The sequence below is a fragment of the Coregonus lavaretus genome, assembly GCF_964263955.1.
Source record: "Coregonus lavaretus genome assembly, chromosome: 2".
Lineage (NCBI taxonomy): Eukaryota > Metazoa > Chordata > Actinopteri > Salmoniformes > Salmonidae > Coregonus > Coregonus lavaretus.
The window spans coordinates 15,367,997-15,395,350 of NC_139989.1; the positions used below are offsets into that span (position 1 = coordinate 15,367,997).

General features: G+C 41.7%; 1 protein-coding gene across 6 annotated transcripts; it reads right to left on the bottom strand.

Moving 5' to 3' along the window:
• Positions 1–1,231: 1,231 nt before the first annotated feature.
• Positions 1,232–27,354, bottom strand: LOC311101100 (uncharacterized protein). Of its 6 annotated transcripts, XM_084142162.1 has the most exons (19): positions 27,180–27,354; positions 26,233–26,760; positions 25,890–26,000; positions 25,182–25,274; positions 23,970–24,203; positions 23,650–23,799; positions 23,150–23,386; positions 22,801–22,905; positions 22,322–22,570; positions 21,987–22,082; positions 10,976–11,200; positions 6,133–6,244; positions 5,840–5,863; positions 4,625–4,674; positions 4,225–4,464; positions 2,691–2,816; positions 2,196–2,432; positions 2,006–2,110; positions 1,232–1,817 (listed from the first exon to the last, which is right to left on the bottom strand). In XM_084142162.1, exons 4-19 carry the CDS (start codon positions 25,266–25,268, stop codon positions 1,782–1,784), a joined length of 2,313 nt encoding a protein of 770 aa, XP_083998288.1. In that variant the 5' UTR covers positions 25,269–25,274; positions 25,890–26,000; positions 26,233–26,760; positions 27,180–27,354; the 3' UTR covers positions 1,232–1,781. The 6 variants fall into 6 exon arrangements, 5 of the variants coding, with proteins under 5 accessions (XP_083998288.1, XP_083998286.1, XP_083998285.1 ...); XR_014609878.1 differs by lacking the exons at positions 26,233–26,760; positions 27,180–27,354 and having other exon boundaries at positions 2,196–2,491; positions 25,890–26,219; XM_084142160.1 differs by lacking the exons at positions 26,233–26,760; positions 27,180–27,354 and having other exon boundaries at positions 25,182–25,271; positions 25,890–26,219.

The following is a 27,354-nucleotide window of genomic DNA, read 5'->3' on the forward strand; positions in this document are numbered from 1 at the left end:
CTATCCCAAAGCCTAGGACCAAGAGGCATGGAGGCAGCCTTTAGTTATTATGCCCCCAGCCTCTGGAATAGCCTGTCAGAGAACATGAGGGGGGCCGAAACGCTGGACATTTTTAAAAGACATCTTAAAACACATATTTTTAGCTTTGCTTTTCCTTAGGGTGCTTTTTATTTGTGTCATTCTTTTTATTTTCATTGTTTTTTCTTCTTCTGTAAAGCACATTGTGTTGCATTCCATGTCTGAAATGAGCTGTATAAATAATGCTTGATTTGATGCTCGTTATCAACCAGCATTTGGTTTGCAAGCGGAGGCAAGAATGTCAGGGCCTTCCCTCTCTGTCTTGAGTGAGCCCCGCCTCAGTAGGCTAGGTCCTGGATAATTGCACCCTGTGCCCAGGCCTGTTATTATTATTTTTATAAATCAAGGAAATGTATACAGTATCTATTATATATATATATAACATACAATACCAGTCAAAAGTTTGGACACACCTGCTCATTAAAAAGTTTTTTTTTAAATTATATATATATTAATTTAAACTATTTTCTACATTGTACATAGTGAAGACATCAACATTATGAAATAACACATATGGAATCATGTAGTAACCCAAAAAGTGTTAAACAAATCAAAATATATTTTATATTTGAGATTCTTCAAAGTAGCCTCCCTTTGCCTTGATGACAGCTTTGCACACTCTTGGCATTCTCTCAACCAGCTTAACCTGGAATGCTTTTCCAACAGTCTTGAAGGAGTTCCCACATATGCTGAGCACTTGTTTGCTGCTTTTCCTTCACTCTGCGGTCCGACTCATCCCAAACCATCTCAATTGGGTTGAGGTAAGGTGATGCACAGAATGCTGTGCTAGCCATGCTGGTTAAGTGTAACTTGAATTCTAAATAAATCACTGACAGTGTCACCAGCAAAGCACCCCCACACCATCACACCTCCTCCTCCATGCTGCACGGTGGGAACCACACATGTGGAGATCATCTGTTCACCTACTCTGCGTCTCACAAAGACACGGCGGTTGGAACCAAAAATCTCAGATTTGGACTCATCAGACCAAAGGACAGATTTCCACCGGTCTAATGTCCCCTACCTTGCATCATTCATGGGGGACAACATGTTTACTGTTGCCTTGTTATATCAATATTTGCGCATGAATATGTTCCACTGCCATTTCTCACATAATACATTTTACAGACACAAAACAATCTCACCTTGTTTTGTCAAACTCTGGAAAGTTTACTGACAAATTAGCTGTTTCCATCAGGCCTGTCGTGACATTTTCTATCCGACATGTACAGATGTAGGATCTTAATTTGATCACTCTTGTAGGTGAGAATTTTCTTGCACAGCAGGAAATGCAAACTTGTAGTGTATTCAAGGTTTAAAAAGGCTTCTAAAGTTAGTAATTTCCACTTTAAAATGTCAGACCTGATTTGCCCTAACGTAAAATGCATCAACCCCTATAAAACATATCCATTAATTATAATCCACAGAATAATACACATTTACTGTTGCTGCAGGATTATTTTCCTGCTGTAACAAACTGCCTCAAATGAAGATCATACATCTGTACTTTACTTGCATAAAAAGTTTGAATTGAAACCTGGTAACACACATGAAACATGCATTTCAATGCAAAACGGCTATGTTCAGTTCTTGTGATTGGACTATACATATCAAATTAAACAAATAAACATTTACAGTAACTCGATGATGTGTGTTTGTGCATGTGTGTTGGAAAACCATTGTAAAAAACACAGTCCTGGTCTTCAATGGTCTTCCTTTTGTTCCTTGTACAAATGGAGCTGGAGAGAGAAAGTGGAACAGAGAGTGAAACATTAAATTAGACTTGAACAATCTAATATCAGTGCTTTAAGATTAGAGGATAGGTGAGAGAGAGGGAGGGAGGGGGAGAAAGAGAGAGACAGACAGACAACCAAAGACACAGAACAAACATAACAGGTAGTGGAGGTTGTGGGATAGCTGGTCATACCGTTCTGAGGTCCAGCACATCATGAAGCATATAACGGATTCTGTGGGAGGTCCTCCTTCTCTCCTTTATCAGATTAATCTGCGTGTAGTGCTCATCCATTCTGGGCTGTGGAAGTATAGACAGGCTTAGTGAATGCTGTTGACTGACAAACAACAGACGCACATCAATAAATCTATACAGACAGACAGACCTGGTTCTTCTCAGAGTCCAAGTCCTTGCCAATGGTGAAGAGTATTGTGCACAGACCCTCTAGCGAATCATCATCCCCATCCTTTATTAGCTTTACGATGCAGTAGTCTATGAGGCCCTCGGTCATCAACTTCAACTTGAACAACTCGCAGATGAATGTGATGTTGCCTAGCAACTCCCGCTGCCCCTCTGCCTTAGCCTCCTCCAGCTCCTCCCTCAGTCGCTGGCGGTCCTCCTCCTGGAAGGAAACCGGGACGTCTGTTCAGCCTGCCTTGTACTAATAAAAATGGCACTGGACTAAACAAGGTACATGTTGTTACAAGCGTTACAATGATCAGTTGAAGGGAATACTTAAATGTAATACCAATGTAAAGTTAAGGGAAACTTAATCAATTACAATTGTTTAGAAAGAATAAGGCATTAGGAAGAGAAATTAAGTTTATGTAATGTGGATTTTGATATCTCAGAGATAAAATGTTGGTGTATGATGTGCTACCTCAGTGGTGGCGTCCAGTTCCCTCTGCTTTTCTTTTAAGATCTTACTATTATCTTTCTCAAAGCCCTTCTGGCATTGGTTCAGCAGCAGCTTGCGGAAATTTACTGTCACTCCAGGTATTTTGAGCTGAAAGGGCAGGATATGTAGGACACAAAAACCCATTGATGGGTTGTCATCAGATTATGGAGAGAGCGACACAGAGAGCGAGTTAGATTTGAATTAGATTCTGAACGTTGACCACTATTACATTTCTGTATTGGATACTTATTTGTTATATATATATATATATATATATATATATATATATATATATATATATATATATATATATATATATATATATATATATATATATATATATATATATATATATATATATATATATATATATATATATATATATATATATATATATATATATATATATATATATATAGTCACAGTCTTCACATTTTGCTGCCTTCAAATAAAAATTAAAAATCGGGATTTCTTCCTACAGATCTGCACAAACTACTTCACATTTTCAAAATGAAAGACAAATTATAGAAAATCTTCCAAATTAATAAAAGATAAAAAATGAAGACATATTGATTGCGTACTTCTTCACACCGCAAAGTTAGCCTAATACTTGGTGGAAGCACCTTTTGCAGCCATTACAGGGCATTGTTTTTAGTCAAAATTGCTCAAGCTCAGTAAATTCAGTTGGGAATCATTGATGGACAGCAATATTCAAACCTTGTCTATGATTTTCACGCAGATTTAAGTCAGGGGGGTTGATACTGGACCACTCACGAACACTCAATACTTATTGGAAAACCATTTTGGTGTGTTTTTTTTGCATTAAAATGTGCGTAATTGTCCAGCTGAAAAGGAAAACTCTATCCCATAGTTAAGTTTTCAGAAGACTATGGCGGGTTTTCCTTTAACTTTTTACCTGGGCTTTGCTCCTTTCAAAAATGTATTTTGATCTTGACAAACTCCCCAGTCGCTGCCGGTGACAAGCATACCCATAACATGTTGCCACCACAATAATTGAAAATACTTGAAAATGTTGACTCCAATGCGTCCCACAGTTGTGTCAAGTTAGCTGGATGTCCTTTGGGTGATGGACTATTCTTGATACACACAGGAAACTGTTGAGCGTGAAAAACCCAGCAGCGTTGTAGTTCTTGACACACTCAAACCTGTGCGCCTGGCACCTACTACCATACCCCGTTCAAATGGAACTTAAATATTTTGTCTTGTCCATTCACCCTCTGAATGGCACACATACACAATTCACGTCTCAATTGTCTCAAGGCTGAAAAATCCTCCATCTACACTGATTGAAGTGGATTTAACATGTGTCATCAATAAGGGATCATAGCTTTCACCTGGATTCACCTGGTCAGTCTAAGACATGGAAAGAGCAATGTTTTGTACACTCAGTGTGTTGCCCTAAGAGTTAGTAAAATCTTTAAAAAAATAATACACAGCTGTTGGTGACAGGCAAACACAAATACACACATGGAGACTTGTACAGATGCAGACGTACCCCCATGAATTGGTGGTGGTGGCACACCTTGGCATAGACCTCGGCGCCGGTAGGGTTTAGGATGGCCCTCTCATATATAGAGTCAATGATGCCCTTGAGTTTGTCCTCTGTGTCAATGGTGAATGCACTCACTACCTTCATCGACTGATGGAAGTTCTTGGGAGTCAGACTGGCCAGGATGTTATCCATTTGTTCATACATTTCTTCTGTCTTCACTGTCTCTAGGTCAACAAAGTCCTCCTTCAAGTAATAAGTTAAGAGGGCAGAAGAGGGAGTAAGCAGAGTTAAAGGGGGGTAGGGAGGCAATAACAAAGGGGCAGCATCACCAACAGATATTATCGCATCGATATTCAACCAGGAGTGTATTACACATGTATATATTAATCTGACCAGATCTTACCAAGTCCTTTTCTTCCACTGCCTGTCTGGTAGTGCTAAGAGAACTGATAGCTGAGAGAGAGCGAGAGAAAAATAAAACAAGAAGGAGAAAGAGGAGGTTGTATGTCAGTCCTGTATGTTAGGTCCTTTACTTTATGCCAGTAATTCTGCTGTGATGGTACTACCCAGCTAGCACATTTGGTTCCTTGGAAGTTGTGGGAATGTACGTTTTGGTTTCCCATTGGTTCTGGAAACGAAGTCATACGTTTGAGAACGTTTAAAAAAGTGAAAAGTAGCCTGTTCTGGGAACTTACATTTTAAGGTCTCAGGGAGGTTCTCAGAACCTTTTACTATGTTTCCTGAAAGTTTTCCTTGGAGGTTGTATTAACGTTCTGAGAACTAAAATTATAGGTAATTAAATAACGTTTTGAGAATATGTTTCAATAAGACTTTTAATAACACTGGTAGTTTAATTTAATTTATTTTAATTCCAAGCACAGATAGGACACATGGAAATTATTTTGCTTAGGCATTAATCATGCAAACACATTTATTTGTTATTGTGGCACGCCGTCAGTGAGACTTGAACCTATGATCTTCTGTTGTTTATCCATGGAATTAGTCCACTGTGCCACCACGACGGAGCTATCACACCATGTTTTTTTTACTCATACAAAACTGTTCATTTTAATCTATTTAAACAGACCCCATTTCAAAGGGAACAAGCACTCATTATGATCAGGTGTGGCCTATTAGTGGGCGTGGCCATCACACCTGAACACACTTAACAAGATAGGATATATTCGTTGTTAAATAACATTCTTAGAACCTTCTTTAAACGTTATTAATGTTTTCTTGTGGTTTTTATAGAAAGTTTTCTTAATGTTCTGAGAGCATGACTTTAAATAGAACCATGATGAAACCTGTAGGAAATGTTATGCTGAAGTACTGAAATTCCCACAGAAGAACGTTGTTTCTTAACATTCTCGGAATGATTTGAGAACATAATTTTAAATAGAACCATGAGGAAACCTGTAGGAAATGTTATGCTGAAGTACTGGAATTCCCACCAAAGAAACATATGGTTTTCAGAAAATTATGTGCTAGTTGGGTAATCTGCACCATTCCCAGAACGTTGTGGGAAGGTTGTATGCAAAATAACCATAGGACAACCACGCTCTCACCAAGCTCTAAGAAACATATAGTTCTCAGAACGTTGTGCTAGCTGGGTACTTACTGTATGGTCCCAGACTTTCTTCAACTGTTGAAAGAAATACAGAAAAAAAGTGTTCACATATGAAGGAATCTTATTGTGCTTAGAAATAGTAGTCCTTGGGTTGCAAAAATCCCAGCAATTTAACCATACTTCCCAGGTTTTCCAGAAATCCCGGCTGGAAGATTCCCGGAATCAGGAGGGAATAAGCAGGGAATCCAATTGCCTCTAACCAGGATTTCTGAAAAACCTGGGCATGTTGGAAAAGTTACTGGAATTTTGCAGACCTAAGTAGGCCTATAATTTGAAATAAGCACCTGATTTAGAAAACTCCACAAATTGCAACTTGGAGGAATCCTCAAATTGTTGTTGCATTTCAGAGGCATATGTCCTCACTTCTTCAAAAGCCTCAGTGATGCTGGGCAATGTCTACAAACAGACAATGAAACATTCAGGACATCAGATATCCCACAAATCCATTTCAGAAAAACTTCTTAATACACTGCAACATGGTAAAAGTCAACATATCAGGTGTCCATATAAATAGTTATATATAGTGAGCAGAGATAGAAGTTGTCTATATCCTCTTTTTAATATAATATATATACATACACACACCTTTTCAAAACAGTTCAGCAAAAACAGTAAAAAAAACTAAAACAAAACAATGAACTAAAGCTTAACAAGATATTAGTTAATCAAGTCTTCCTGGTTTGTGAATTATATCTATTTCTCCCAGTTACTTTCAAATAAAGGTTTTTGGAGTCTTAAGGTATATGTATGTCAAGCTTTCCATATAAAGATTTATTGGATTATACTTTTGGGGCTTCTACTTTATACCAGTTCCTGGTACTGGCTTTTTTACTTGCAGCAAGGTGACTTTTAACAAGTATCTGACTGCCCATCACATTCTCTGGGACATTACCAAGGTACATTATAGGGCAAGTTCTAGGGACTTCATATCTTAAGACATATTTTAGCACTGAGCATACATTATCCCCCAAAAATGACATCTTTGGATATTTCCATTAAACATGGGTGTGGTTGGCATCTACATGGCCACACAGCTGCCAGCATGGCTGTTGTATACCTAGCTGTTGACTTTTGATTCTAGGAGTGATAAAAAAAATGAGTTATATTTTTCAAACAGAACTCTCTCCATGTTCTTGAGTGTCACAATAATTTTGTTATCTCAATGGTTGAAGTCAACTACTTCTTAAATCTTTGAATAATTCCCAAAAGGTTGTAAATCTCTTAGTTTGAATAAATTAAACAAAGACTCAATCCTGCAATGGTCAACACGTTTATTCATGAGAGCGCTCTGCAACAAAATGGTCGTACAATATTTTTATATGCACACGTCAGAGGAGAAATCCCACCCCGCTGTAGGCGGGCTGTATTTTTCCACTGTACACATCTTGTAAGTTCACACCTGGGTCTAGCTCACGTGATTTTCCTCTGCTCTCCTGACCATCAGGTCTCACACACACACGTTCTTATCATAGTCTACTTCTTGCTCGGGCAGGCTGCATTCTTCAGTTATCGCGTCCTCACAATATCCTGAAAGCCTCTTCACTCCCCTTTCCCTGTGTGTTTTGGGAACCAGTCTCCTGTTATTTGGTTTCAATCGTTTTGCACTTCTGCTTGCCTAATTACAAGACACAAATACTCTGTTGCTGTGATATAAACACATTTGATTAACTCTCTAAGCTCTAGTCTACTAATTAGTCATACATTATTAGTTTAACTGAGGGTGTGACATTTTAGTCATATCTTACTCACACATTTCTTTATCATTGAGTTTGCAGAAGTACAGTGCATTCGGAAAGTATTCAGACCACTTTCTTTTTCCACATTTTGTTACGTTACAGCCTTATTCTAAAATGGATGAAATAAGTAAAAATCCTCATCAATCTACACACAATACCCCATAATGACAAAGCGAAAACAGGTTGAGACATTTTTGCAAATGTATCAAAAATAAAATAAAACAGAAATACCTTATTTACATAAGTATTCAGACCCTTTGCTATGAGACTTGAAATTGAGCTCAGGTGCATCCTGTTTCCATTGATCATCCTTGAGATGTGTCTACAACTTGATTGGAGTCCACCTGTGGTAAATTCAATTTTACATGATATGGAAAGAAACACACCTGTCTATATAAAGGTCCCACAGTTGACCGTGCATGTCAGAGCAAAAACCAAGCCATGAGGTCAAAGGAATTGTCCGTAGAGCTCCGAGACAGGATTGTATCGCGGCACAGATCGGGGGAAGGGTACAAAAAAATGTCTGCAGCATTGAAGGTCCCCAAGAACACAGTGGCCTCCATCATTCTTAAATGGAAGGAGTTTGGAACCACCAATACTCTACCTAGAGCTGGCCGCCCGGCCAAACTGAGCAATCGGGGGAGAAGGGCCTAGGTCAGGGACATGACCAAAAACCTGATGGTCACTTTGACAGAGCTCCAGAGATCCTCTGTGGAGATGGGAGAGCCTTCCAGAAGGACAACCATCTCTGCACCAATCAGGCCTTTATGGTAGAGTGGCCAGACGGAGGCCACTCCTCAGTAAAAGGCACATTACAGCCTGCTTGGAGTTTGTCAAAAGGCACCTAAAGGATCCTCAGACCATGCGAAACAAGATTCTCGATTCTGGTGAAACCAAGATTGAACTCTTTGGCCTGAATGCCAAGCGTCACGTCTGGAGGAAACCTGGCACCATCCCTACGGTGAAGCACGGTGGTGGCAGCATCATGCTGCGGGGATGTTTTTCAGTGGCAGGGAGCAAAGTACAGAGAGATCCTTGATGAAAACCAGAGCGCTCAGGACCTCAGACTGGGGCAAAGGTTCACCTTCTAACAGGACAACGACCCTAAGCACACAGTCAAGACAACGCAGGAGTGGCTTAGGGACAAGTCTCTGAATGTCCTTGAATTGCCCAGCCAGAGCCCGGACTTGAACCTGATCAAACATCTCTTGGGAGACCTGAAAATTGCTGTGCAGCAACACTCCCCATCCAACCTGACAGAGCTTGAGAGGATCTGCAGAGAAGAATGGGAGAAATTCCACAAATACAGGTGTGCCAAGCTTGTAGCCTCATACCGAAGAAGACTCGAGGCTGTAATCGCTGCTAAAGGTGCTTCAACAAAGTACTGAGTAAAGGGTCTGAATACTTATGTAAATGTGATATTTCAGTTTTTTATTTTTAATAAATTGGCAAAGATTTCTAAGAACCTGTTTTTGCTTTGTCATTATTGGGTATTGTGTGTAGATTGATGAGGGGGGGGGGGGCAGTTTAATCAATTTTAGAATAAGGCTGTAATGTAACGAAATGTGGAAAAAGTCAACAGGTCTGAATACTTTCTGAATGCACTGTATTTTGGGTACTGCATATATTGTCCCAGTCTTCCTCTGAGATGTCTATATTCAGTTCCTTTTCCCATTTTGCTTTAATATAAAGAGTTGAGTCTTTTCTAGAGTCTATCAGGCCATGACAGAGTGAAGAGGTTGTCTTGGACATTGCCTATTTATATGCATTTCGAATCACATGGATAGTCATATTTGGTATCAAAGAAGGCTCTGTAATATTTCTCTTTTTCAAAAGACTAATTTTAAAAATCTGAAGAAATCTTGGTTATCCATACCATATCTCTCCTTGGAATTCTGAAAACGTAAGAGTTCTCCATCCTCTACAATGGTACAAAATGCTGTCATGCCTCTCTCAGATCCACCTCTACGCAGGCGACACCATTTTGTATACATCTGGCCCTTCATTGGACACTGTTAACAAACCTCCAAACGAGCTTCAATGCCATACAACACTCCTTCAGTAGCCTCCAACTGCTCTTAAACACTAGTAAAACTAAATGCATGCTCTTCAACCGAACACTGCTTGCACCCGCCCACCCGACTAGAATCACTACTCTCGACGGGTCTGACCTAGAGTATGTGGACAACTACAAATATCTAGGTGTCTGGTTAGACTGTAAACTCTCCTTCCAGACTCACATTAAGAATCTCCAATCCAAAGTTAAATCTAGAATCGGCTTCCTATTTCGCAACAAAGCCTCCTTCACTCATGCTGCCAAACATGCCCTCGTAAAACTGACTATCCTACCGATCCTTGACTTCGGCGATGTCATTTACAAAATAGCCTCCAACACTCTACTCAGCAAATTGGATGTAGTCTATCACAGTGCCATCCGTTTTGTCTCCAAAGCCCCATATACTACCCACCACTGTGACCTGTACGCTCTTGTTGGTTGGTCCTCACTACATATTCGTCGCCAAACCCACTGGCTCCAGGCCATCTATAAATCACTGCTAGGCAAATCCCCGCCTTATCTTAGCTCATTGGTCACCATAGCAACACCCACCCGTAGTATGCGCTCCAGCGGGTATATCTCACTGGTCATCCCCAAAGCCAACACCTCCTTTGGCCGCCATTCCTTCCAGTTCTCTGCTGCCAATGACTGGAACAAATTGCAAAAATCTCTGAAGCTGGAGACTCTTATCTCCCTCACTAACTTTAAGCATCAGTTGTCAGAGCACCTTACCGATCACTGCACCTGTACACAGCCCATCTGAAATTAGCCCGCCCAACTACCTCATCCCTATATTGTTATTTATTTTGCTCATTTGTACCCCAGTATCTCTATTTGCACATCATCTCTTGCACATCTATCATTCCAGTGTTAATACTAATTGTAATTATTTTGCACTATAGCCTATTTATTGCCTTACCTCCATAACTTGCTACATTTGCACACACTGTATATATATTTATTTCTGTTGTATTTTTGACTTTGTTTTGTTTTACCCCATATGTAACTCTGTGTTGTTGTTTTTATCGCACTGCTTTGCTTTATCTTGGCCAGGTCGCAGTTGTAAATGAGAACTTGTTCTCAACTGGTTTACCTGGTTAAATAAAGGTGAAAAAAATAAAAATAATTCCTGTTAATGTCCAAAATGTGTCTTTATCCCCAGGTGAAGTTGTCTATATTCTAAGTGCTGAATGATATTGACCTACCAATATAGAGAAAATAAATGCCTTTGTTCAAAACGGATCAAAACATTTCCCCTTCTAAATGTCAAACTTTACACTCTTAAATGTTCTTGTGAACATCTGTAGCACTTTATTAGAGCGCTATTGATCTTACCTGTAGGAAATGGGGGTAGACCTCTATGTGTGGAAGCTGTCTGCCCTCTGTTTCAGTCCTCTTCAGCTCATCAAGCTCCTGCTCTAGTGTCTGTAGGAGTCCCTCAGCCTCACTCACCATCTCCTTCTCTTTAGCTTGGATCACCTCTCTCACCTCTGAGCACCTTGTCTCAATCAGCTTGGTGAAGAACCTCTCACTGTCCTCCATTGTAGCCTGTGATAAGCACTGTCAAAAGACAGAGAAAGAGGCGTCTGTTGAGACATTTGGCTCAGAAACTTTGGTAAGCATTGTCTGCGTCCCGAATTCTCCACACTTATCCCAAAGTATGGACTTGCACACTCCCCGTCATGATTGATGGACTGCAGTGGATAGCGGCCGTTTTACGGGCTCCTGACCAATACTGCTATTTTTTTACATAATGTCTCCACCTTAATTTCCTATGATCGAAAATGGCTTCTGGACATCAGAACATCGATCACTAACCACGATTTGGATCAAGATTTCTACTTCATTGAGTCGGCAGCTCTAGACATTCTTCTTACTCTATTGTTTAGGAGGTCTCTAGTTTTTGCTTGTCTGAGTTAGATACCTTGTAGCTGTCTATTTACCACCACAAATCAATGCTGGCACTAAGACCGCACTAAATGAGCTGTATAGGGCCACAAGCAAACAAGAAAATGCACATCCATAGGCAGAATGGCCGGAGAATTTTTGTATTTTTATTTTTTGGGTACTTTTTACCACTTTTTCGTGATATCCAATTGGTAGTTACAGTCTTGTCCCATCGCTGAACTCCCGTACGGACTCGGGAGAGGCGAAGGTCGAGAGCCATGTGTCCTCCGAATCACGACCCCGCCAAGCCGCACTGCTTCTTGACACACTGCTCGCTTAACCCGGAAGCCAGCCCCACCAATGTGTCAGAGGAAGCACCGTACAGCTGGTGACTGAAGTCAGCGTGCATGCGCCCGGGCCGCCACAAGGAGTCGCTAGAGCGCGATGGGACAAGGAATATCCCAGCCGGCCAAACCCTCCCCTAACCCAGCCGACGCTGGGCCAATTGTGCGCCGCCGCATGGGTCTCCCGGTCGCGGCGCTGGCCGGTGATTTTAATGCAGCGAAACTGAAATCCATTTTACCTCACTTTTAACAGCATTTCACCTGTGCAACTAGAGGTGACAAAACTAATCTTTGATCACCTTTACTCCACACACAGAAACAAACACAAGGCTCTCCCTCGCCCTCCCTTTGGCAAATCTGACCATAACTCTATGCTCCTGATTCCTGCTTACAAGCACAAATTCAAACAGTAAGTACCAGTGACGTGCTCAATACGGAAGTGGTCCGATGAAGCGGATGCTAAGCTACAGGACTGTTTTGCTAGCACATACTGGAATATGTTCTGGGATGTATCTGATAACATTGAGGTGTTTACCACATCAGTCACCAGCTTCATTAATAAGTGCATCGACGACGTCGTCCCCACAGTGAACGTACGTACATATCCCAACCAGAAACCATGGACTACAGGCAACATCCGCACTGAGCTAAAGGCTAGAGCTGCCACTTTCAAGGAGTGGGACACTAATCTGGACGCCATCCGGAAGCCATCAAACAGGCAAGACCTTTAAGCAGGTTAACATTCACAAGGCCGCGGGGACAGATTGATTACAAGGAAGCGTACCTAGAGCACGCGCTGATCAGCTGGCAAGTATCTTCACTGATATTTTCAAAGTCTCCCTGACCCTGTCTGTAATACCTACATGTTTCAAGTAGACCTCCATAGTCCCTGGGCTCAATAACTCCAAGATAACCTGTCTAAATGACTATGGCCCCATAGCACTCACATCTGTAGCCATAAAATGCTTTGAAAGACTGGTCATGGCTCACATCAACACCATCATTCCAGACACCCTGGACCCACTCCAATTTGCATACCACCCTAATAGAAGACACAATCTCCATTGCACTCCACACTGCCCTCCCCACCTACATAACACCTACTGTATGTGAGAATGTTTTTCATTGACTACAGCTTAGCGTACACCACCATAGTGCCCTCCAAGCTCATCACTAAGCTCAGGACCCTGGGACTGAACACCTCCCTCTGCAACTGGATCCTGGACTTCCTGACAGGACACCCCCAGGTGGTGAGGGTAGGCAACAACACATCTGCCATGCTGGCCCTTAACATGGGGGGCCCTCAGGGGTGCATGCTTAGTTCCCTCCTGTACTCCCTGTTCACCCACGACTGCGTGGCCGCGCACGACTCCAACACCATCATGAAAACAGGCAAATATATTGATAAAAGTCACCTTGTCCTAGAGAGATCTACACAGTTATCAAAACATCACGCCAGGGTAAGCGTATACGAAACACAGCCCTTATTTGAAGTGTTTCTAAAATCCCTTATGGGAAAAATGAATGGTGGAAAAACGATTGGAACCATGGGTATTATTAGGTTTTATTACTCATACTGTGGTACTCTATTGAAAGGAGGTCAGTGACCTGGCAGTGTGGTGCCAGGACAACAACCTTTCCCTAAACGTCTGCAAGACAAAGGAGCTGATCGTGGTCTAAAGGAAAAGGAGGGCTGAGCACGCCCCCATCCACATCGACGGGGCTGTAGTGGAGCGGGTTGAGAGCTTCAAGTTCCTCGGTGTCCACATCACTAAGGAATTAACATGGTCCACGCACACCAAGACAGTCGTGAAGAAGGCACGACAACACCTCTATCCCCTCAGGAGGCTGAAAATATTTGACATGGGCCCTCAGATTCTCAAAAAGTTATACCGCTGCACCATTGAGAGCATCTTGACTGGTATGGCAACTGCTTGGCATCCGACCATAAGGTGCTACAGAGGGTAGTGCGTACGGCCCAGTACATCACTGGGGCCGAGCTTCCTGCTATCCAGGACCTCTATACCAGGCGGTGTCAGGGGAAGGCCCTAAAAATTGTCAAAGACTCCAGCCACCCAAGTCATAGACTGTTCTCTCTGCTACCACATGGCAAGTGGTACCGATGCACCAAATCTAGAACCAACAGGACCCTGATAAGCTTCTATCCCCAAGCCATAAGACTGGTAAATAGTTAACCAAATAGCTACCTGGACTATATGCATTGACCCCCCTTTGCACTAACTCTTTTGACTCATCACATACACTGCTGCTACTGCTTATTATCTATCCTGTTGCCTAGTCACATTACCCCTACCCATATGTACCTCAATTACCTCGTACCCCTGCACATCGACTCGGTACTGGTACCCTGTGTATATAGCCAAGTTATTGTCACAGATTGTGTATTTATTGTGTTATTATATTTATATTATTTCTCTCTCTGCATTGTTGGGAAGTAGCATTTCACTGTTAGTAAGCATTTCACTGTAAGTAAGCATTTCACTGTAAGTAAGCATTTCACTGTTAGTCTACACTTGTTGTATAGGAAGCATGTGAACATTTTATTTTATTTGAGAACAGAGCCATGGGATGAATATCAATTGTATTTGTTTCATTCCTCACGTCCTCTCTCCTCACCACCTTCTCAAAGCGCATTGGAGGAGAAGGTCCGATGGGAGGAAACTCAGATCTTCTCCTCCAATACATTTTGAGAAGGAGGTGAGAAGAGAGGATGTGAGGAATCAAGCATTGGTTTTAGTGATCATATGGTAACCTACTGTACCCATAAGAAATCCAAAATACTACTTGAGTCAGGTAATAACTATATGAAGGTACGGTCTATGAAACAATACTCAAAGGAGCATTTTGTAGAAGTACTTGGAAATTTGTATTGGTCTCATGTACTAAACTGTGATGATGTAGATCAAGCTTGATATTTATTTAAAGATATGTTCCTGTCTGCACTCGACTCTCTGGCTCCGATGAAACAAATTAGAATCAAAACAGCGGTCAGGGAAATGGATCACTTCATAAGGAAAAGGGATCGCTACCTGGCCAAATTCAAAAGGACAAATCTACAACAAGATTATGATGGTTATATTAACTGTAGAAACCAGGCAAGATACAAAATGGATAAGGCCAAATCCCAACATTACATAGACGCTGTCAATGACAACTTACATCAGCCTCGTAAATTGTGGAACATTTTAAAGGACATTGGCTCAAAAACTCCCCATAAGATAAAATCCTGTTGTATTGGCCTGGATAATGATTATGTTTTATGCTATGACCAGGAAAAGGTTGCAAATTATTTTACCACATTTTTTACCACATCTCTGATTAAGAAGTTACCGACCTGCTCTGGACACTATGGCCAGTGTTTCATTAACAACTTTTACCATAGCAAAAGGTATCACAAATGATTTGTTTGAGCTGTGCATGGTAACAGAGGACAAAGTTTCCAATCTATTATGCTTAATGAGCGCAAACAAAGCAACTGGGCTGGATAACCTTCCTGCAAGATTCATAAAGGTTAGTGCTTGTGTCACTGCTAAAATGATAACGCATATTGTAAACCTTTCTGTTAGTAGGGGTACGTTTCCCAATGATCTCAAAACAGCAAGGGTGGTTCCGCTCCACAAGAAGAGCAGTAAAGCAAATGTAGGAAACTACAGGCCTGTGTCGATCCTCAGCACCTTATCTGAAGTTGTTGAGAGATGAGTTTTTAAATCAACTTGAGGGATACCTTCTCGAGCACAAACTTCTTTATGAACTCCAATCTGGCTTTAGAACAGCTTATTCCACTGATCCTAGCCTTATCCACCTTTTTGACCACATCAAGCAGGAAAGTGAGAAGGGGAAATACAGTGCCTTGCAAAAGTATTCATCCCCCTTGGCGTTTTTCCTATTTTGTTGCATTACAACCTGTAATTTAAATGGATTTTTATTTGGATTTCAGGTAATGGACATACACAAAATAGTCCAAATTGGTGAAGTGAAAAAAAATAAAAAAAAAATAACGGAAAAGTGGTGCGTGCATACAGTGGGGTAAAAAAAGTATTTAGTCAGCCACCAATTGTGCAAGTTCTCCCACTTAAAAAGATGAGAGAGGCCTGTAATTTTCATCATAGGTACACGTCAACTATGACAGACAAAATGAGAAAAAAAAATCCAGAAAATCACATTGTAGGATTTTGAATGAATTTATTTGCAAATTATGGTGGAAAATAAGTATTTGGTCGATAACAAAAGTTTCTCAATACTTTGTTATATACCCTTTGTTGGCAATGACACAGGTCAAACGTTTTCTGTAAGTCTTCACAAGGTTTTCACACACACTGTTGCTGGTATTTTGGCCCATTCCTCCATGCAGATCTCCTCTAGAGCAGTGATGTTTTGGGGCTGTCGCTGGGCAACACGGACTTTCAACTCCCTCCAAAGATTTTCTATGGGGTTGAGATCTGGAGACTGGCTAGGCCACTCCAGGACCTTGAAATGCTTCTTACGAAGCCACTCCTTCGTTGCCCGGGCAGTGTGTATGGGATCATTGTCATGCTGAAAGACCCAGCCACGTTTCATCTTCAATGCCCTTGCTGATGGAAGGAGGTTTTCACTCAAAATCTCACGATACATGGCCCCATTCATTCTTTCCTTTACACAGATCAGTCGTCCTGGTCCCTTTGCAGAAAAACAGCCCCAAAGCATGAGGTTTCCACCCCCATGCTTCACAGTAGGTATGGTGTTCTTTGGATGCAACTCAGCATTCTTTGTCCTCCAAACACGACGAGTTGAGTTTTTACCAAAAAGTTCTATTTTGGTTTCATCTGACCATATGACATTCTCCCAATCCTCTTCTGGATCATCCAAATGCACTCTAGCAAACTTCAGACGGGCCTGGACATGTACTGGCTTAAGCAGGTGGACACGTCTGGCACTGCAGGATTTGAGTCCCTGGCGGCGTAGTGTGTTACTGATGGTAGGCTTTGTTACTTTGGTCCCAGCTCTCTGCAGGTCATTCACTAGGTCCCCCTGTGTGGTTCTGGGATTTTTGCTCACCGTTCTTGTGATCATTTTGACCCCACAGGGTGAGATCTTGCGTGGAGCCCCAGATCGAGGGAGATTATCAGTGGTCTTGTATGTCTTCCATTTCCTAATAATTGCTCCCACAGTTGATTTCTTCAAACCAAGCTGCTTACCTATTGCAGATTCAGTCTTCCCAGCCTGGTGCAGGTCTACAATTTTGTTTCTGGTGTCCTTTGACAGCTCTTTGGTCTTGGCCATAGTGGAGTTTGGAGTGTGACTGTTTGAGGTTGTGGACAGGTGTCTTTTATACTGATAACAAGTTCAAACAGGTGCCATTAATACAGGTAACGAGTGGAGGACAGAGGAGCCTCTTAAACAAGAAGTTACAGGTCTGTGAGAGCCAGAAATATTGCTTGTTTGTAGGTGACCAAATACTTATTTTCCACCATAATTTGCAAATAAATTCATAAAAAATCCTACAATGTGATTTTCTGGATTTTTTTCCCTCAATTTGTCTGTCACAGTTGACGTGTAACTATGATGAAAATTACAGGCCTCTCTCATCTTTTTAAGTGGGAGAACTTGCACAATTGGTGGCTGACTAAATACTTTTTTCCCCCACTGTATTCACCCCCTTTGCTATAAAGCCCCCACCTTCAGAAGTCACATAATTAGTTAGATTGCACACATGTGGACTTTATTTAAGTGTCACATGATCTCAGTATATATATATACACACACACCTGTTCTGAAAGGCCCCAGAGTCTGCAACACCACTAAGCAAGGGGCACCACCAAGCAAGAAGACCAAGGAGCTCTCCAAACAGGTCAGGGACAAAGTTGTGGAGAAGTACAGATCAGGGTTGGGCTATAAAAAAAAATATCCAAAACTTTGAACATCCCACAGAGCACCATTAAATCCATTATTACAAAATGGAGAGAATATGGCACCACAACAAACCTGCCAAAAGAGGGCCGCCTACCAAAACTCACAGACCAGGCAAGGAGGGCATTAAATTTGAGAGGCAAAAAAAGAGACCAAGGATAACCCTGAAGGAGCTGCAAAGCTCCACAGCAGAGATTGGAGTATCTGTCCATAGGACCACTTTAAGCCATACACTCCACAGAGCTGGGCTTTACGGAAGAGTGGCCAGAAAAAAGCCATTGCTTAAAGAAAAAAATAAGCAAACACGTTTGGTGTTTGCCAAAAGGCATGTGGGAGACTCCCCAAACATATACAAGAAGGTACTCTGGTCAGATGTGACTAAAATTGAGCTTTTTGGCCATCAAGAAAAAAGCTGTCAGATGGCGGTAAATATGGGGGGGGGGGGGGGGTTGAATAGTTATGCACGCTCAAGTTCTGTTTTTTCGTCTTATTTCTTGTTTGTTTCACAATAGAAAATATTTTGCATCTTCAAAGTGGTAGGCATGATGTGTAAATCAAATGATACAAACCCACAAAAAATCCATTTTAATTCCAGGTTGTAAGGCAACAAAATAGGGGGGTGAATAATTTCGCAAGCCGCTGTATACAGGCATGGACATTCAGAAAGCTTTTGACACTGTGGACCATGATATTCTCCTGATGAAACTGAAAGGCATGGGTCTAAATTATGTAGCAGTTAATTGGTTTAGGTCATATCTGACCAACTGAATACAAGTATGTAATGTTGGTGATGCCAAAGAGATATCCTGTGGAGTACCATAGGGATCAATTTTAGGGCCTCTCTTATTTCTTGTATACGTCAATGATATGCCAGATACAGTAAAGTGCAAACTCCTGCTTTATGCTGATGACTCAGCCATACTGGTATCAGGGAAAGATACAGTTTACATACAGGAGACCCTGAGTAAGGAATTGCATTTTGTTAGAGATTAGTTGACTGACAACAAATTGTTGCTACATTTGGGAAAAACTGAATCGATTTTGTTTGGAACAAAACGTAGATTACTTAGGGCTGACAAGATAAAGGTAAACTGTGCAGGCAAGGAGATTGAATCTAAAACAAGTGTAATTATCTTGGTGTGTCCCTAGATCAATCCCTTTCTAGAGACCTGATTGCTGCTAAAATTATTTCTGAAATGGCGACCAAATTGAAATGTTTCTATCGTAACACTATATATTTTCACAACAAGGTTAAGAAACTGCTTGTCTCAACCTTGATTCAGTGTCATTTTGATTATGACTGCTCTTCTTGGTATAGTGAAAAAGAGAATGCAGGTTATGCAAAATAATGTTATCAGGTATATGCTTCATGTCCCCCCTAGGACCCACATAGGGGTACAGGAGTTCCGGGAGGTGCGCTTGTTGCCTTTGGATTCCAGAGTGGACCAACTTAAACTTAATCATATGTTTGACATCTTAAATGATCGTGCCCCAGGTTATATGAAAAACCACATTGATTAGGTCTATAACCAGCACAGTTACAATACCAGAGCTAGTGTTATGTCTTGTAAAATCCTAAGAGTAAACAGTACAGCGAGGAGCACGTTTTTCGATACAGGCATTTGTCTATGAAATAGCCTCCCCTTGGACGTCAAGCAAAGACAAAGTAGAAATAGCTTTAAAAAGCAGGCAAAGGTTTTCATTTGGACAAGGTTGTCTAAGTAAGACAAACCACTCCACTGTCCCTTGTGCCCCTACTGCTGGTCAGGTGTATTTATTTGAATGACAGGTATGATGTGCAATGAATAGATCGTTTTTAAAGGTCGAAATGTGAAATTAATATGGTTGATTTTTAAGGTTAGGGAAAAGTGCAGAGAATAGTGCCAATTTCTAGGATGTCAATATAAATTAATGTATTTATGGTTGTTTGTAATTTTGTCTTGCCTTTTAATCATTATAGGTCTTTGTTTTTAGCATCGAGGACAACTTTGGAAACAAGCGTTTTTAATTACTACTTTTAAGTGATACCCTCTGGGTCCACATTGTACATTTTGTTGTATACAGTGCATTCAGAACGTATTCAGACCCCTTGACTTTTTCCACATTTTCTTACGTTACAGCATAATTCTAAAATGGATTAAATAAAAATTTTCCCCTCATCAATCTACACACAATACCCCATAATGACAAAGCGAAAACAGGTTTAGACATTTTTGCAAATTTATTAAAATTAAAAAACAGAAATACCTTATTTACATAAGTATTCAGACCCTTTGCTAAGAGACTCGAAATTGAGCTCAGGTGCATCCTGTTTCCATTGATCATCCTTGAGATGTATCTACAACTTGATTGGAGTCCACCTGTGATAAATTCAATTGATTGGACATGACTTGGAATGGGACACACCTGTCTATATAAGGTCCCACAGTTGACAGTGCATGTCAGAGCAGAAACCAAGCCATGAGGTCGAAGGAATTGTCCGTAGAACTCCGAGACAGGATTGTGTCGAGGCACAGATCTGGGGAAGGGTACCAAATCATTTCTGAAGCATTGAAAGTCCCCAAGAACACACTGGCCTCCATCATTCTTAAATGGAAGAAGTTTGGAACCACCAAGACTCTTCCTAGAGCTGGCTGCCCGGCCAAACTGAGCAATCAGGGGAGAAGGGCCTTGGTCAGGGAGGTGACCAAGAACCCGATGGTCACTCTGACAGAGCTCCAAAGTTCCTCTGTGGAGATGGGAGAACCTTCCAGAAGGACAACCATCTCTGCAGCACTCCACCAATAAGGCCTGGTAGACTGGCCAGATGGATGCCACTCCTCAGTAAAAGGCACATTGTGCCCACTTGAAGTTTGCCATAAGGCACCTAAAGGACCCTCAGACCATGAGAAACAAGATTCTCTGGTCTGATGAAACCAAGATTGAACTCTTTGACCTGAATGCCAAGCGTCACGTCTAGAGGAAACCTGGCACCACCCCTACGGTGAAGCATGGTGGTGGCAGCATCATGCTGTGGGGATGTTTTTCAGTGGAGGGACTGAGAGACTAGTCAGGATAGAGGGAAAGATGAATGGAGCAAAGTACAGAGAGATCCTTGATGAAAACCTGCTCCAGAGCGCTCAGGACCTCAGACTGGGCGAAGGTTCACCTTCCAACAGGACATTGACCCTAAGCACACAGCCAAGACAACGTGGGAGTGGCTTCGGGACAAGTCTCTGAATGTCCTTGAGTGACCCAGCCAGAGCCCGGTCTTGAATCCAATCGCACATCTCTGGACAGACCTGAAAATAGCTGTGCAGCGACGCTCCCCATCCAACCTGAAGAGCTTGAGTGGATCTGCAGAGAAGAATGGGAGAAACTCCCCAAATACAGGTGTGCCAAGCTTGTAGCATCATACTCAAGAAGAGTTGAGGCTGTAATCGTTGCCATATTTCCGTTTTTTATACATTTGCAAAAATGTCAAAAACAAAACTATTTTTGCTTTGTCATTATGGGGTTTTGTGTGTAGATTGATGAGGGGAAAAATCAATGTAATCAATTTTAGAATAAGGCTGTAACGTAACAAAATGTGGAAAAAGTCAAGGGGTCTGAATACTTTCCGAATGGACTGTATGTTGTTTACCCAAAATAAATTCAATTCAAAACGCAAAGACAATTGTGATTCACACATAGATGAGCCCTAAAACAGCTCATCACACCAAGTATGGGTAACTGCATATTTGTAGTGTTTCTGTGTGGATCAACAGCGATGGGTGTAACTTCAGTGGGTGGATCAATGGCGATGGTGTAACATTAATGCTCCATTATAGGTTAGACCAGCTTATTGTTTACATAGCAGGTGAAGAGAACCAACGTAGCAGGTTAGGAGAATTAACGTAGCAGGTTAGGATAATTAATGTGTCAGGTTGGGAGAATGAGTTTAAGGTTAGGAAAAGGGTTAGGTTTAGCTAAAATGCGTAGCAAGTTAGGATAATTAACGTGGCAGGTTAGGAAAAGGTTTAAGGTTAGGCTTAGCTAAAATGCTACAGCTGTCAACAATCGACTCATCGTGCAGCCCAATCAGCCACGCAAAATGGTCTTGAGTGGCAACAAATCTGCCCAATTAGATGATTCGCATTCCATACAACCACTTCTGTTGACACGACCACTTTCAGACACACTCCATGTATGCAGTTACACATGACTCCATCAGTCAGCTAATGTCGCACCTTTAGACACTCCACTTCCTGTCTCAGTTTCTGTAGCTCCTCCTCCCTCTCCTGGATTATCTGCTGGCATGTCTTCAACAGCACACTCGCCTTTTTCTGTGGACAAACATACAGACAGTGGTAATTGACATCACACAATGGATCAAAACATATGCCTTTGTGATAGATATGTCAGGTTTAAATATGTCTGTCTGTTCTAGTTGATGGGTAAAGCCTGTATTGACTTCACTGACTACACATATGGACTTTGGATCAGAAACAATAAAATAATTTGATAGTCTGCCACATATCTATGTACCTCTTATACTAAGCCTATAATGGTATCCCATCCATACCTTTTTGGTAGCCCCCCGAGCAGCAGCTGAGTCTTCAGCTTTCAGTTTATCATAATGAGGACACGTGTTCTCCTGTAGTGGTATAGATGTGCTGATCAGCTTCTGATTCTTCATGGCTAATGACTTATAGTGAGGACGCAAAACAGGTTCTGTGTCTCCAGGTCCAGTGTGTTTCTCAGCATCATTGTCAGCTTGCAGCCCGGTCTTCTCAATCTTTTCCACCAACTCCGCAAGCTGGGGTGTTTCTTTCTAGAGAGAGAAAGACACACACACACACACACAACAGAAACATTACATCACTCATCTCAAACATTACATCATTTTGGCAATGCAATAATCTGTAATATTATATAATTAATAGAACTGTAATTCCTACAATTGATGCATATAAACTACATACTATGGCTTTAATAGCGTAGAGCAAGAAAATGAAACTACTAAGAGGTTAGATATGGGTGTTTAAGAATAACTGGTCATACCTTTCGGAGGTCCAGCACATCCTGCAGCATGCTTGTGATTCTGGGGGAGGTTGTCCTATTCTTCACAATCTTCACAATCTGGTTGTAGTACTGATCCATTCTGGGCTGTGGAAGTATAGACAGGCCAAGTAAATGCTTTTGACTGATTTATAGATCTGAATCCCCCCCAAAAAATTATTTTATTGGATTGATCAATCCCAAAATATGGGATTAAAATGCCATTGATGCAATGCCATTGATTTTGCTGTCATGGATTTTAAAAACGAAATACAATGTTTCTATTTTGTTCAAGAACAGACAGACAGAGAGACAGACGGATGGGCGGACAGACACAGACAAAATGCTGTACCCTGGCCTTCTTAAAGTCCAAGTCCTTGCCGATGGTGTAGAGTAATGTGCACAGGCCCTCCAGCGAGTTATCATCTTGGTTCTTCAGCAGCTGTACGATGACGTCGTGCATGACGCACTCCGTCAGCATCTTCAACTTGAACAACTCACACATGAACTTGATATTGCCTAGCGACTGCCTCCGCCCCTCGGTCTTGGCCTCCTCCAGCTCCTTCCTCAGTCGCTGGCGCTCCTCCTCCTGGAAGAATCAGGAAAGTTAATAAGTAAAACTATACAAATTGTTACTAGTTAGATAACAAACCGTATTCCAATGATCAATTGAAGGGAATACCACCACAATATATTACCAATTCACAGTTAGGGCAACATAATCAATCGCACATCAAAATCATACAGAGGAATTAATATAATTTAGATCAGATTAGACTATCTCAAAAAGATGTCTCAAAGTGTTGGTCTATAATGTAGTGGGCAGTGTATCTGAAGGGATGGATGTGCTACCTTGGTGATGGCATCCACCATCTCCTGCTTTTGCTGCAAGATTTCACGACTGTTTCTCGCCATGTTCTCAAAGTCATTTTGGACTCGGTTCAGAAGCAGCTTGCGGAAATTTACTGTCACTGCTGGTTTGGCAGCGGTGGGTACTTTAAGCTGAGGAGGATATGCAGAAGGGAGCAAAAACTCTGGTTAAAAGCACAATATGTACGATTTCATCCTGTTCTCGGTGTGTGGTCACTGGCATTTGACAAAAAATAGCAATCACCTCTGTGAGAGACAGACAAAATACACACAGATGGAGAATTGTACAGATGCAGACTTACCCCCATGAGGCAGCGGCACATGTTGGCATAGACCACAGAGCTGGCAGGTTGTGCCAGGGCCCTCTCATATATGAGGTGAATGATGCTCTTCAGTCTGGCCTCTGTGTTAATGGTGAACTCAGTAATTGCCTTCATCGATTGCTGGAAGTTGTTTTGATTTACCCTATCCAGGATGTAATCCATTTGGGCATACAGTTCCTGTGTCTTCCCTGGCTCTGGATCCTGAAACTCCTTCTTCAAGTTATAAATTGGGGGACAGGTGAGGCAGTGACATAGACAAAGTTAAAGAGGGTAAGGGGAGGTCAGAGAAACAATTAGGGGGCTGTAGTGGAACAGGTTGAGAGCTTCAAGTTCCTTGGTGTCCACATCACCAACGAACTATCATGGTCCAAACACACCAAGACAGTTGTGAAGAGGGCACGACAAAGCCTATTCTACAGCTGCACCATCGAGAGCATCCTGACTGGTTGCATCACCGCCTGGTATGTCAACTGCTTGGCCTCCGACCGCAAGGCACTACAGAGGGTAGTGCGTACGGCCCAGTACATCACTGGGGCCAAGCTTCCTGCCATCCAGGACCTCTATACCAGGCGGTGTCAGAGGAAGGCCCTCAAAATTGTCAAAAACTCCAGCCACCCTAGTCATAGACTGTTCTCTCTGCTACCGCACGGCAAGCGGTACCGGAGTGCCAAGTCTAGGTCCAAAAGACTTCTCAACAGCTTCTACCCCCAAGCCATAAGACTCCTGAACAGCTAATCATGGCTACCCGGACTATTTGCACTGCCCCCCCACCCCACCCCATCTTTTTACGCTGCTGCTACTCTGTTAATTATTTATGCATAGTCACTTTAACTCTACCCACATGTACATATTACTTCAACTACCTCAACTAGCCGGTGCCCCCGCACATTGACTCTGCACCGGTACCCCACTGTATATATAGCCTCCCTACTGTTATTTTATTTTACTTCTGCTCATTTTTTCTCTCAACACTTTTTTGTTGTTGTTTTATTTTACTTTTTTATTTAAAATAAATGCACTGTTGGTTAAGGGCTGTAAGTAAGCATTTCACTGTAATATCTGCACCTGTTGTATTCGGCGCATGTCGCCAATAAAATTTGACTTGATTTGATATTATCTCACCAACAATTTAATCAGGAGGGTATTACTGAACACACGTACCTACTGTGTACATACACACTCTGGACTTACCAAGTCCTGTTTTTCCACAGCCTGTCCGATGGAAGAGGGAGCTGGTGACTGGGTTTCTTGCTTGCGTGTCTTCTTTGTCCCACTCATCTTCTTCTGTGGACAAACATGTAGTGGTATTGAGGCAATAATACTGTGGTATTACAACATTATTCTCTGTGTGATATACACTCTTCCTGAATGTTGTATTGTGATGCACATTTCTATCTATTTGCCTTCTCTGGTAGATGGGAGGGGCCTGTGTAATTCACTGAACTCACATGACATGCAAAGTACAATGTCCAAGTTGGCTAATTTCATACTATGCCACATTCCTATCTACATTTAATGATACTCCATGTAGTTTAGTCACTGCAGACAGGAAAAAGTTAAGATCCATATCTTTTTCTTGCTAACCAGGGGCTGATTTCTCAGCATATGTTTGCCGAGTATTTCCTCAGTATGTTTCCTCAGTATATGACTTGGAGTATATGACTATGTTTCCAGATCCAGTGTCATCAGCTTGCAGTCCAGTCTTCTCTATTTTTTCCACCACTTCATCAACCTTGGTGTTTGTGTCAGCGTCTGGGCGCAGAACAATCACGCACACACCCAGGAGGGAAAACAGAGGTAATATAGGGAAACTAATAAGCCTAATGAGTAACAGGTGTGAACAATAAAGACAGAACTAGTGAGACACAGAAACATCGATCGGTGGCAGCTAGTACTCACTCCGGTGACGACGACCGCCGAAGCCTGCCCGAACGAGGAGGAGGGGCAGCCTCGGCCGTATCCGTGACAGTTTGTGTCTAATGCAGGTCTTGGGGTGTAGGTCTCTCTGCACTGGAAGCAGATGTGGTAAGGATTCTTTTGGTCATCCTGATCCCAGTTACCAATACATAATTTGCAGTAACTCTGTCCACTGGGAATTCTCACCGGATTCAGTAAACCCACACAGATTAGACAACTAAATTTTTTCTGATTCAAAAGATCTATAGTTTGAGCCACAGTAGTTGAGTCACTACATGTTACTAACGTGCGATACATCCGGTGCATTCTTAATACAACTACTTACTGTACAGCTACAGCGCAGTTGTTGGTTTCGTCTCTTGTACTGCTACACCAGGTCAGCCAAATATTTGTATAACTAACCCAAGACAAACCACAGCCAGTCGTTTCTAATGGGAGCAAATGACTCCTAGTGGGTAGAACAAACAAGGAGGTGGACAGAGCAAAGCACGAGCTAGCGAGAGCCTATTGGCGCGTTCTAGCATATATTTGCATTATTCCGTTAGGAAACGACTCTGAAGTGAGTGTGTGCAATTACACTCCTTCTAAACAACACCATTTTTTTGAAATGTTGGCAAAGGGTAAAAGTCTAAAAAAAAACTTTGTCCACTCTGTTCGTAACATATTTTTGTTTTGGAAACAGACAACTGTATTGTTTCTTCTCCCACTGCCGGTCACTGGACTTCCTCTCACCACCATATTTGGTAGTGAGTGGAAACGCCAACGGGAGGCTTCACATTTATACATTCGGTGAAGTATCTGTCTCATTGATCTATCTGTGGCTCAGCTGTTGGTTTCGTTTCTTCAGAAAGAACTGTGTGAGAAAGAGAGGGAGTGGTTTATTAGGTAATAGCCACGTTCAGTAGCCAAACAGTGTCGAACGTTGCAGATAGAAATGCCATGAAAAGAGGCAACACAATTCATGAAAACGAGCGTGTACACGTTGAAATTAGAACGCACAGGAGTGAACGAGAGAAAACAGTCCGGCTGTAAACTTCAACGGCGTCATAGCGGTCAAATTAGAACAGATCTATTTTTCTCGCATCTACGCTGAGCAATGCTGGTAAACTAAGCAGATAAATTGCGTAGGTAGTTTATAGAAAAGGAATTAGAGAAATTGTTATGATCTTCACTGTGCTAAGTAGATTAAAGATGTCATTTAAAATGTATTGGGCTGTTCGCTAAGGTTTATCAGTCAAATAGGCTACATATTTGAAAACAATTGCAGCCTACCTGTGTTGATTTTGATCATAGGCATTAGCCTATGCAGGCTACATTTGGGGAACTCCGAATTCAAGAGAGAATACCGTTATGTAGCTAAACGAACGAGACTAGCTAAATTCTTTATAAACTGCTGGGGTGTACTAGCTACAACTCTCCTCACATTCATAAACTAACATAACTGTTT

Bases quoted from the DNA above. Each gene is read 5' to 3' on its own strand.
- LOC311101100 (XM_084142158.1), bottom strand. From the start codon at position 26,213: ATGCACCGGATGTATCGCACGTTAGTAACATGTAGTGACTCAACTACT. The intron at 23,800-23,969 runs GTAAGTCTGCAT...TATCCTCCTCAG, and splicing joins TGTGCCGCTGCCTCATGGGG to CTTAAAGTACCCACCGCTGC. The intron at 4,675-5,839 runs GTAAGTACCCAG...GCTCTCTCTCAG, and splicing joins AGAAAGTCTGGGACCATACA to CTATCAGTTCTCTTAGCACT.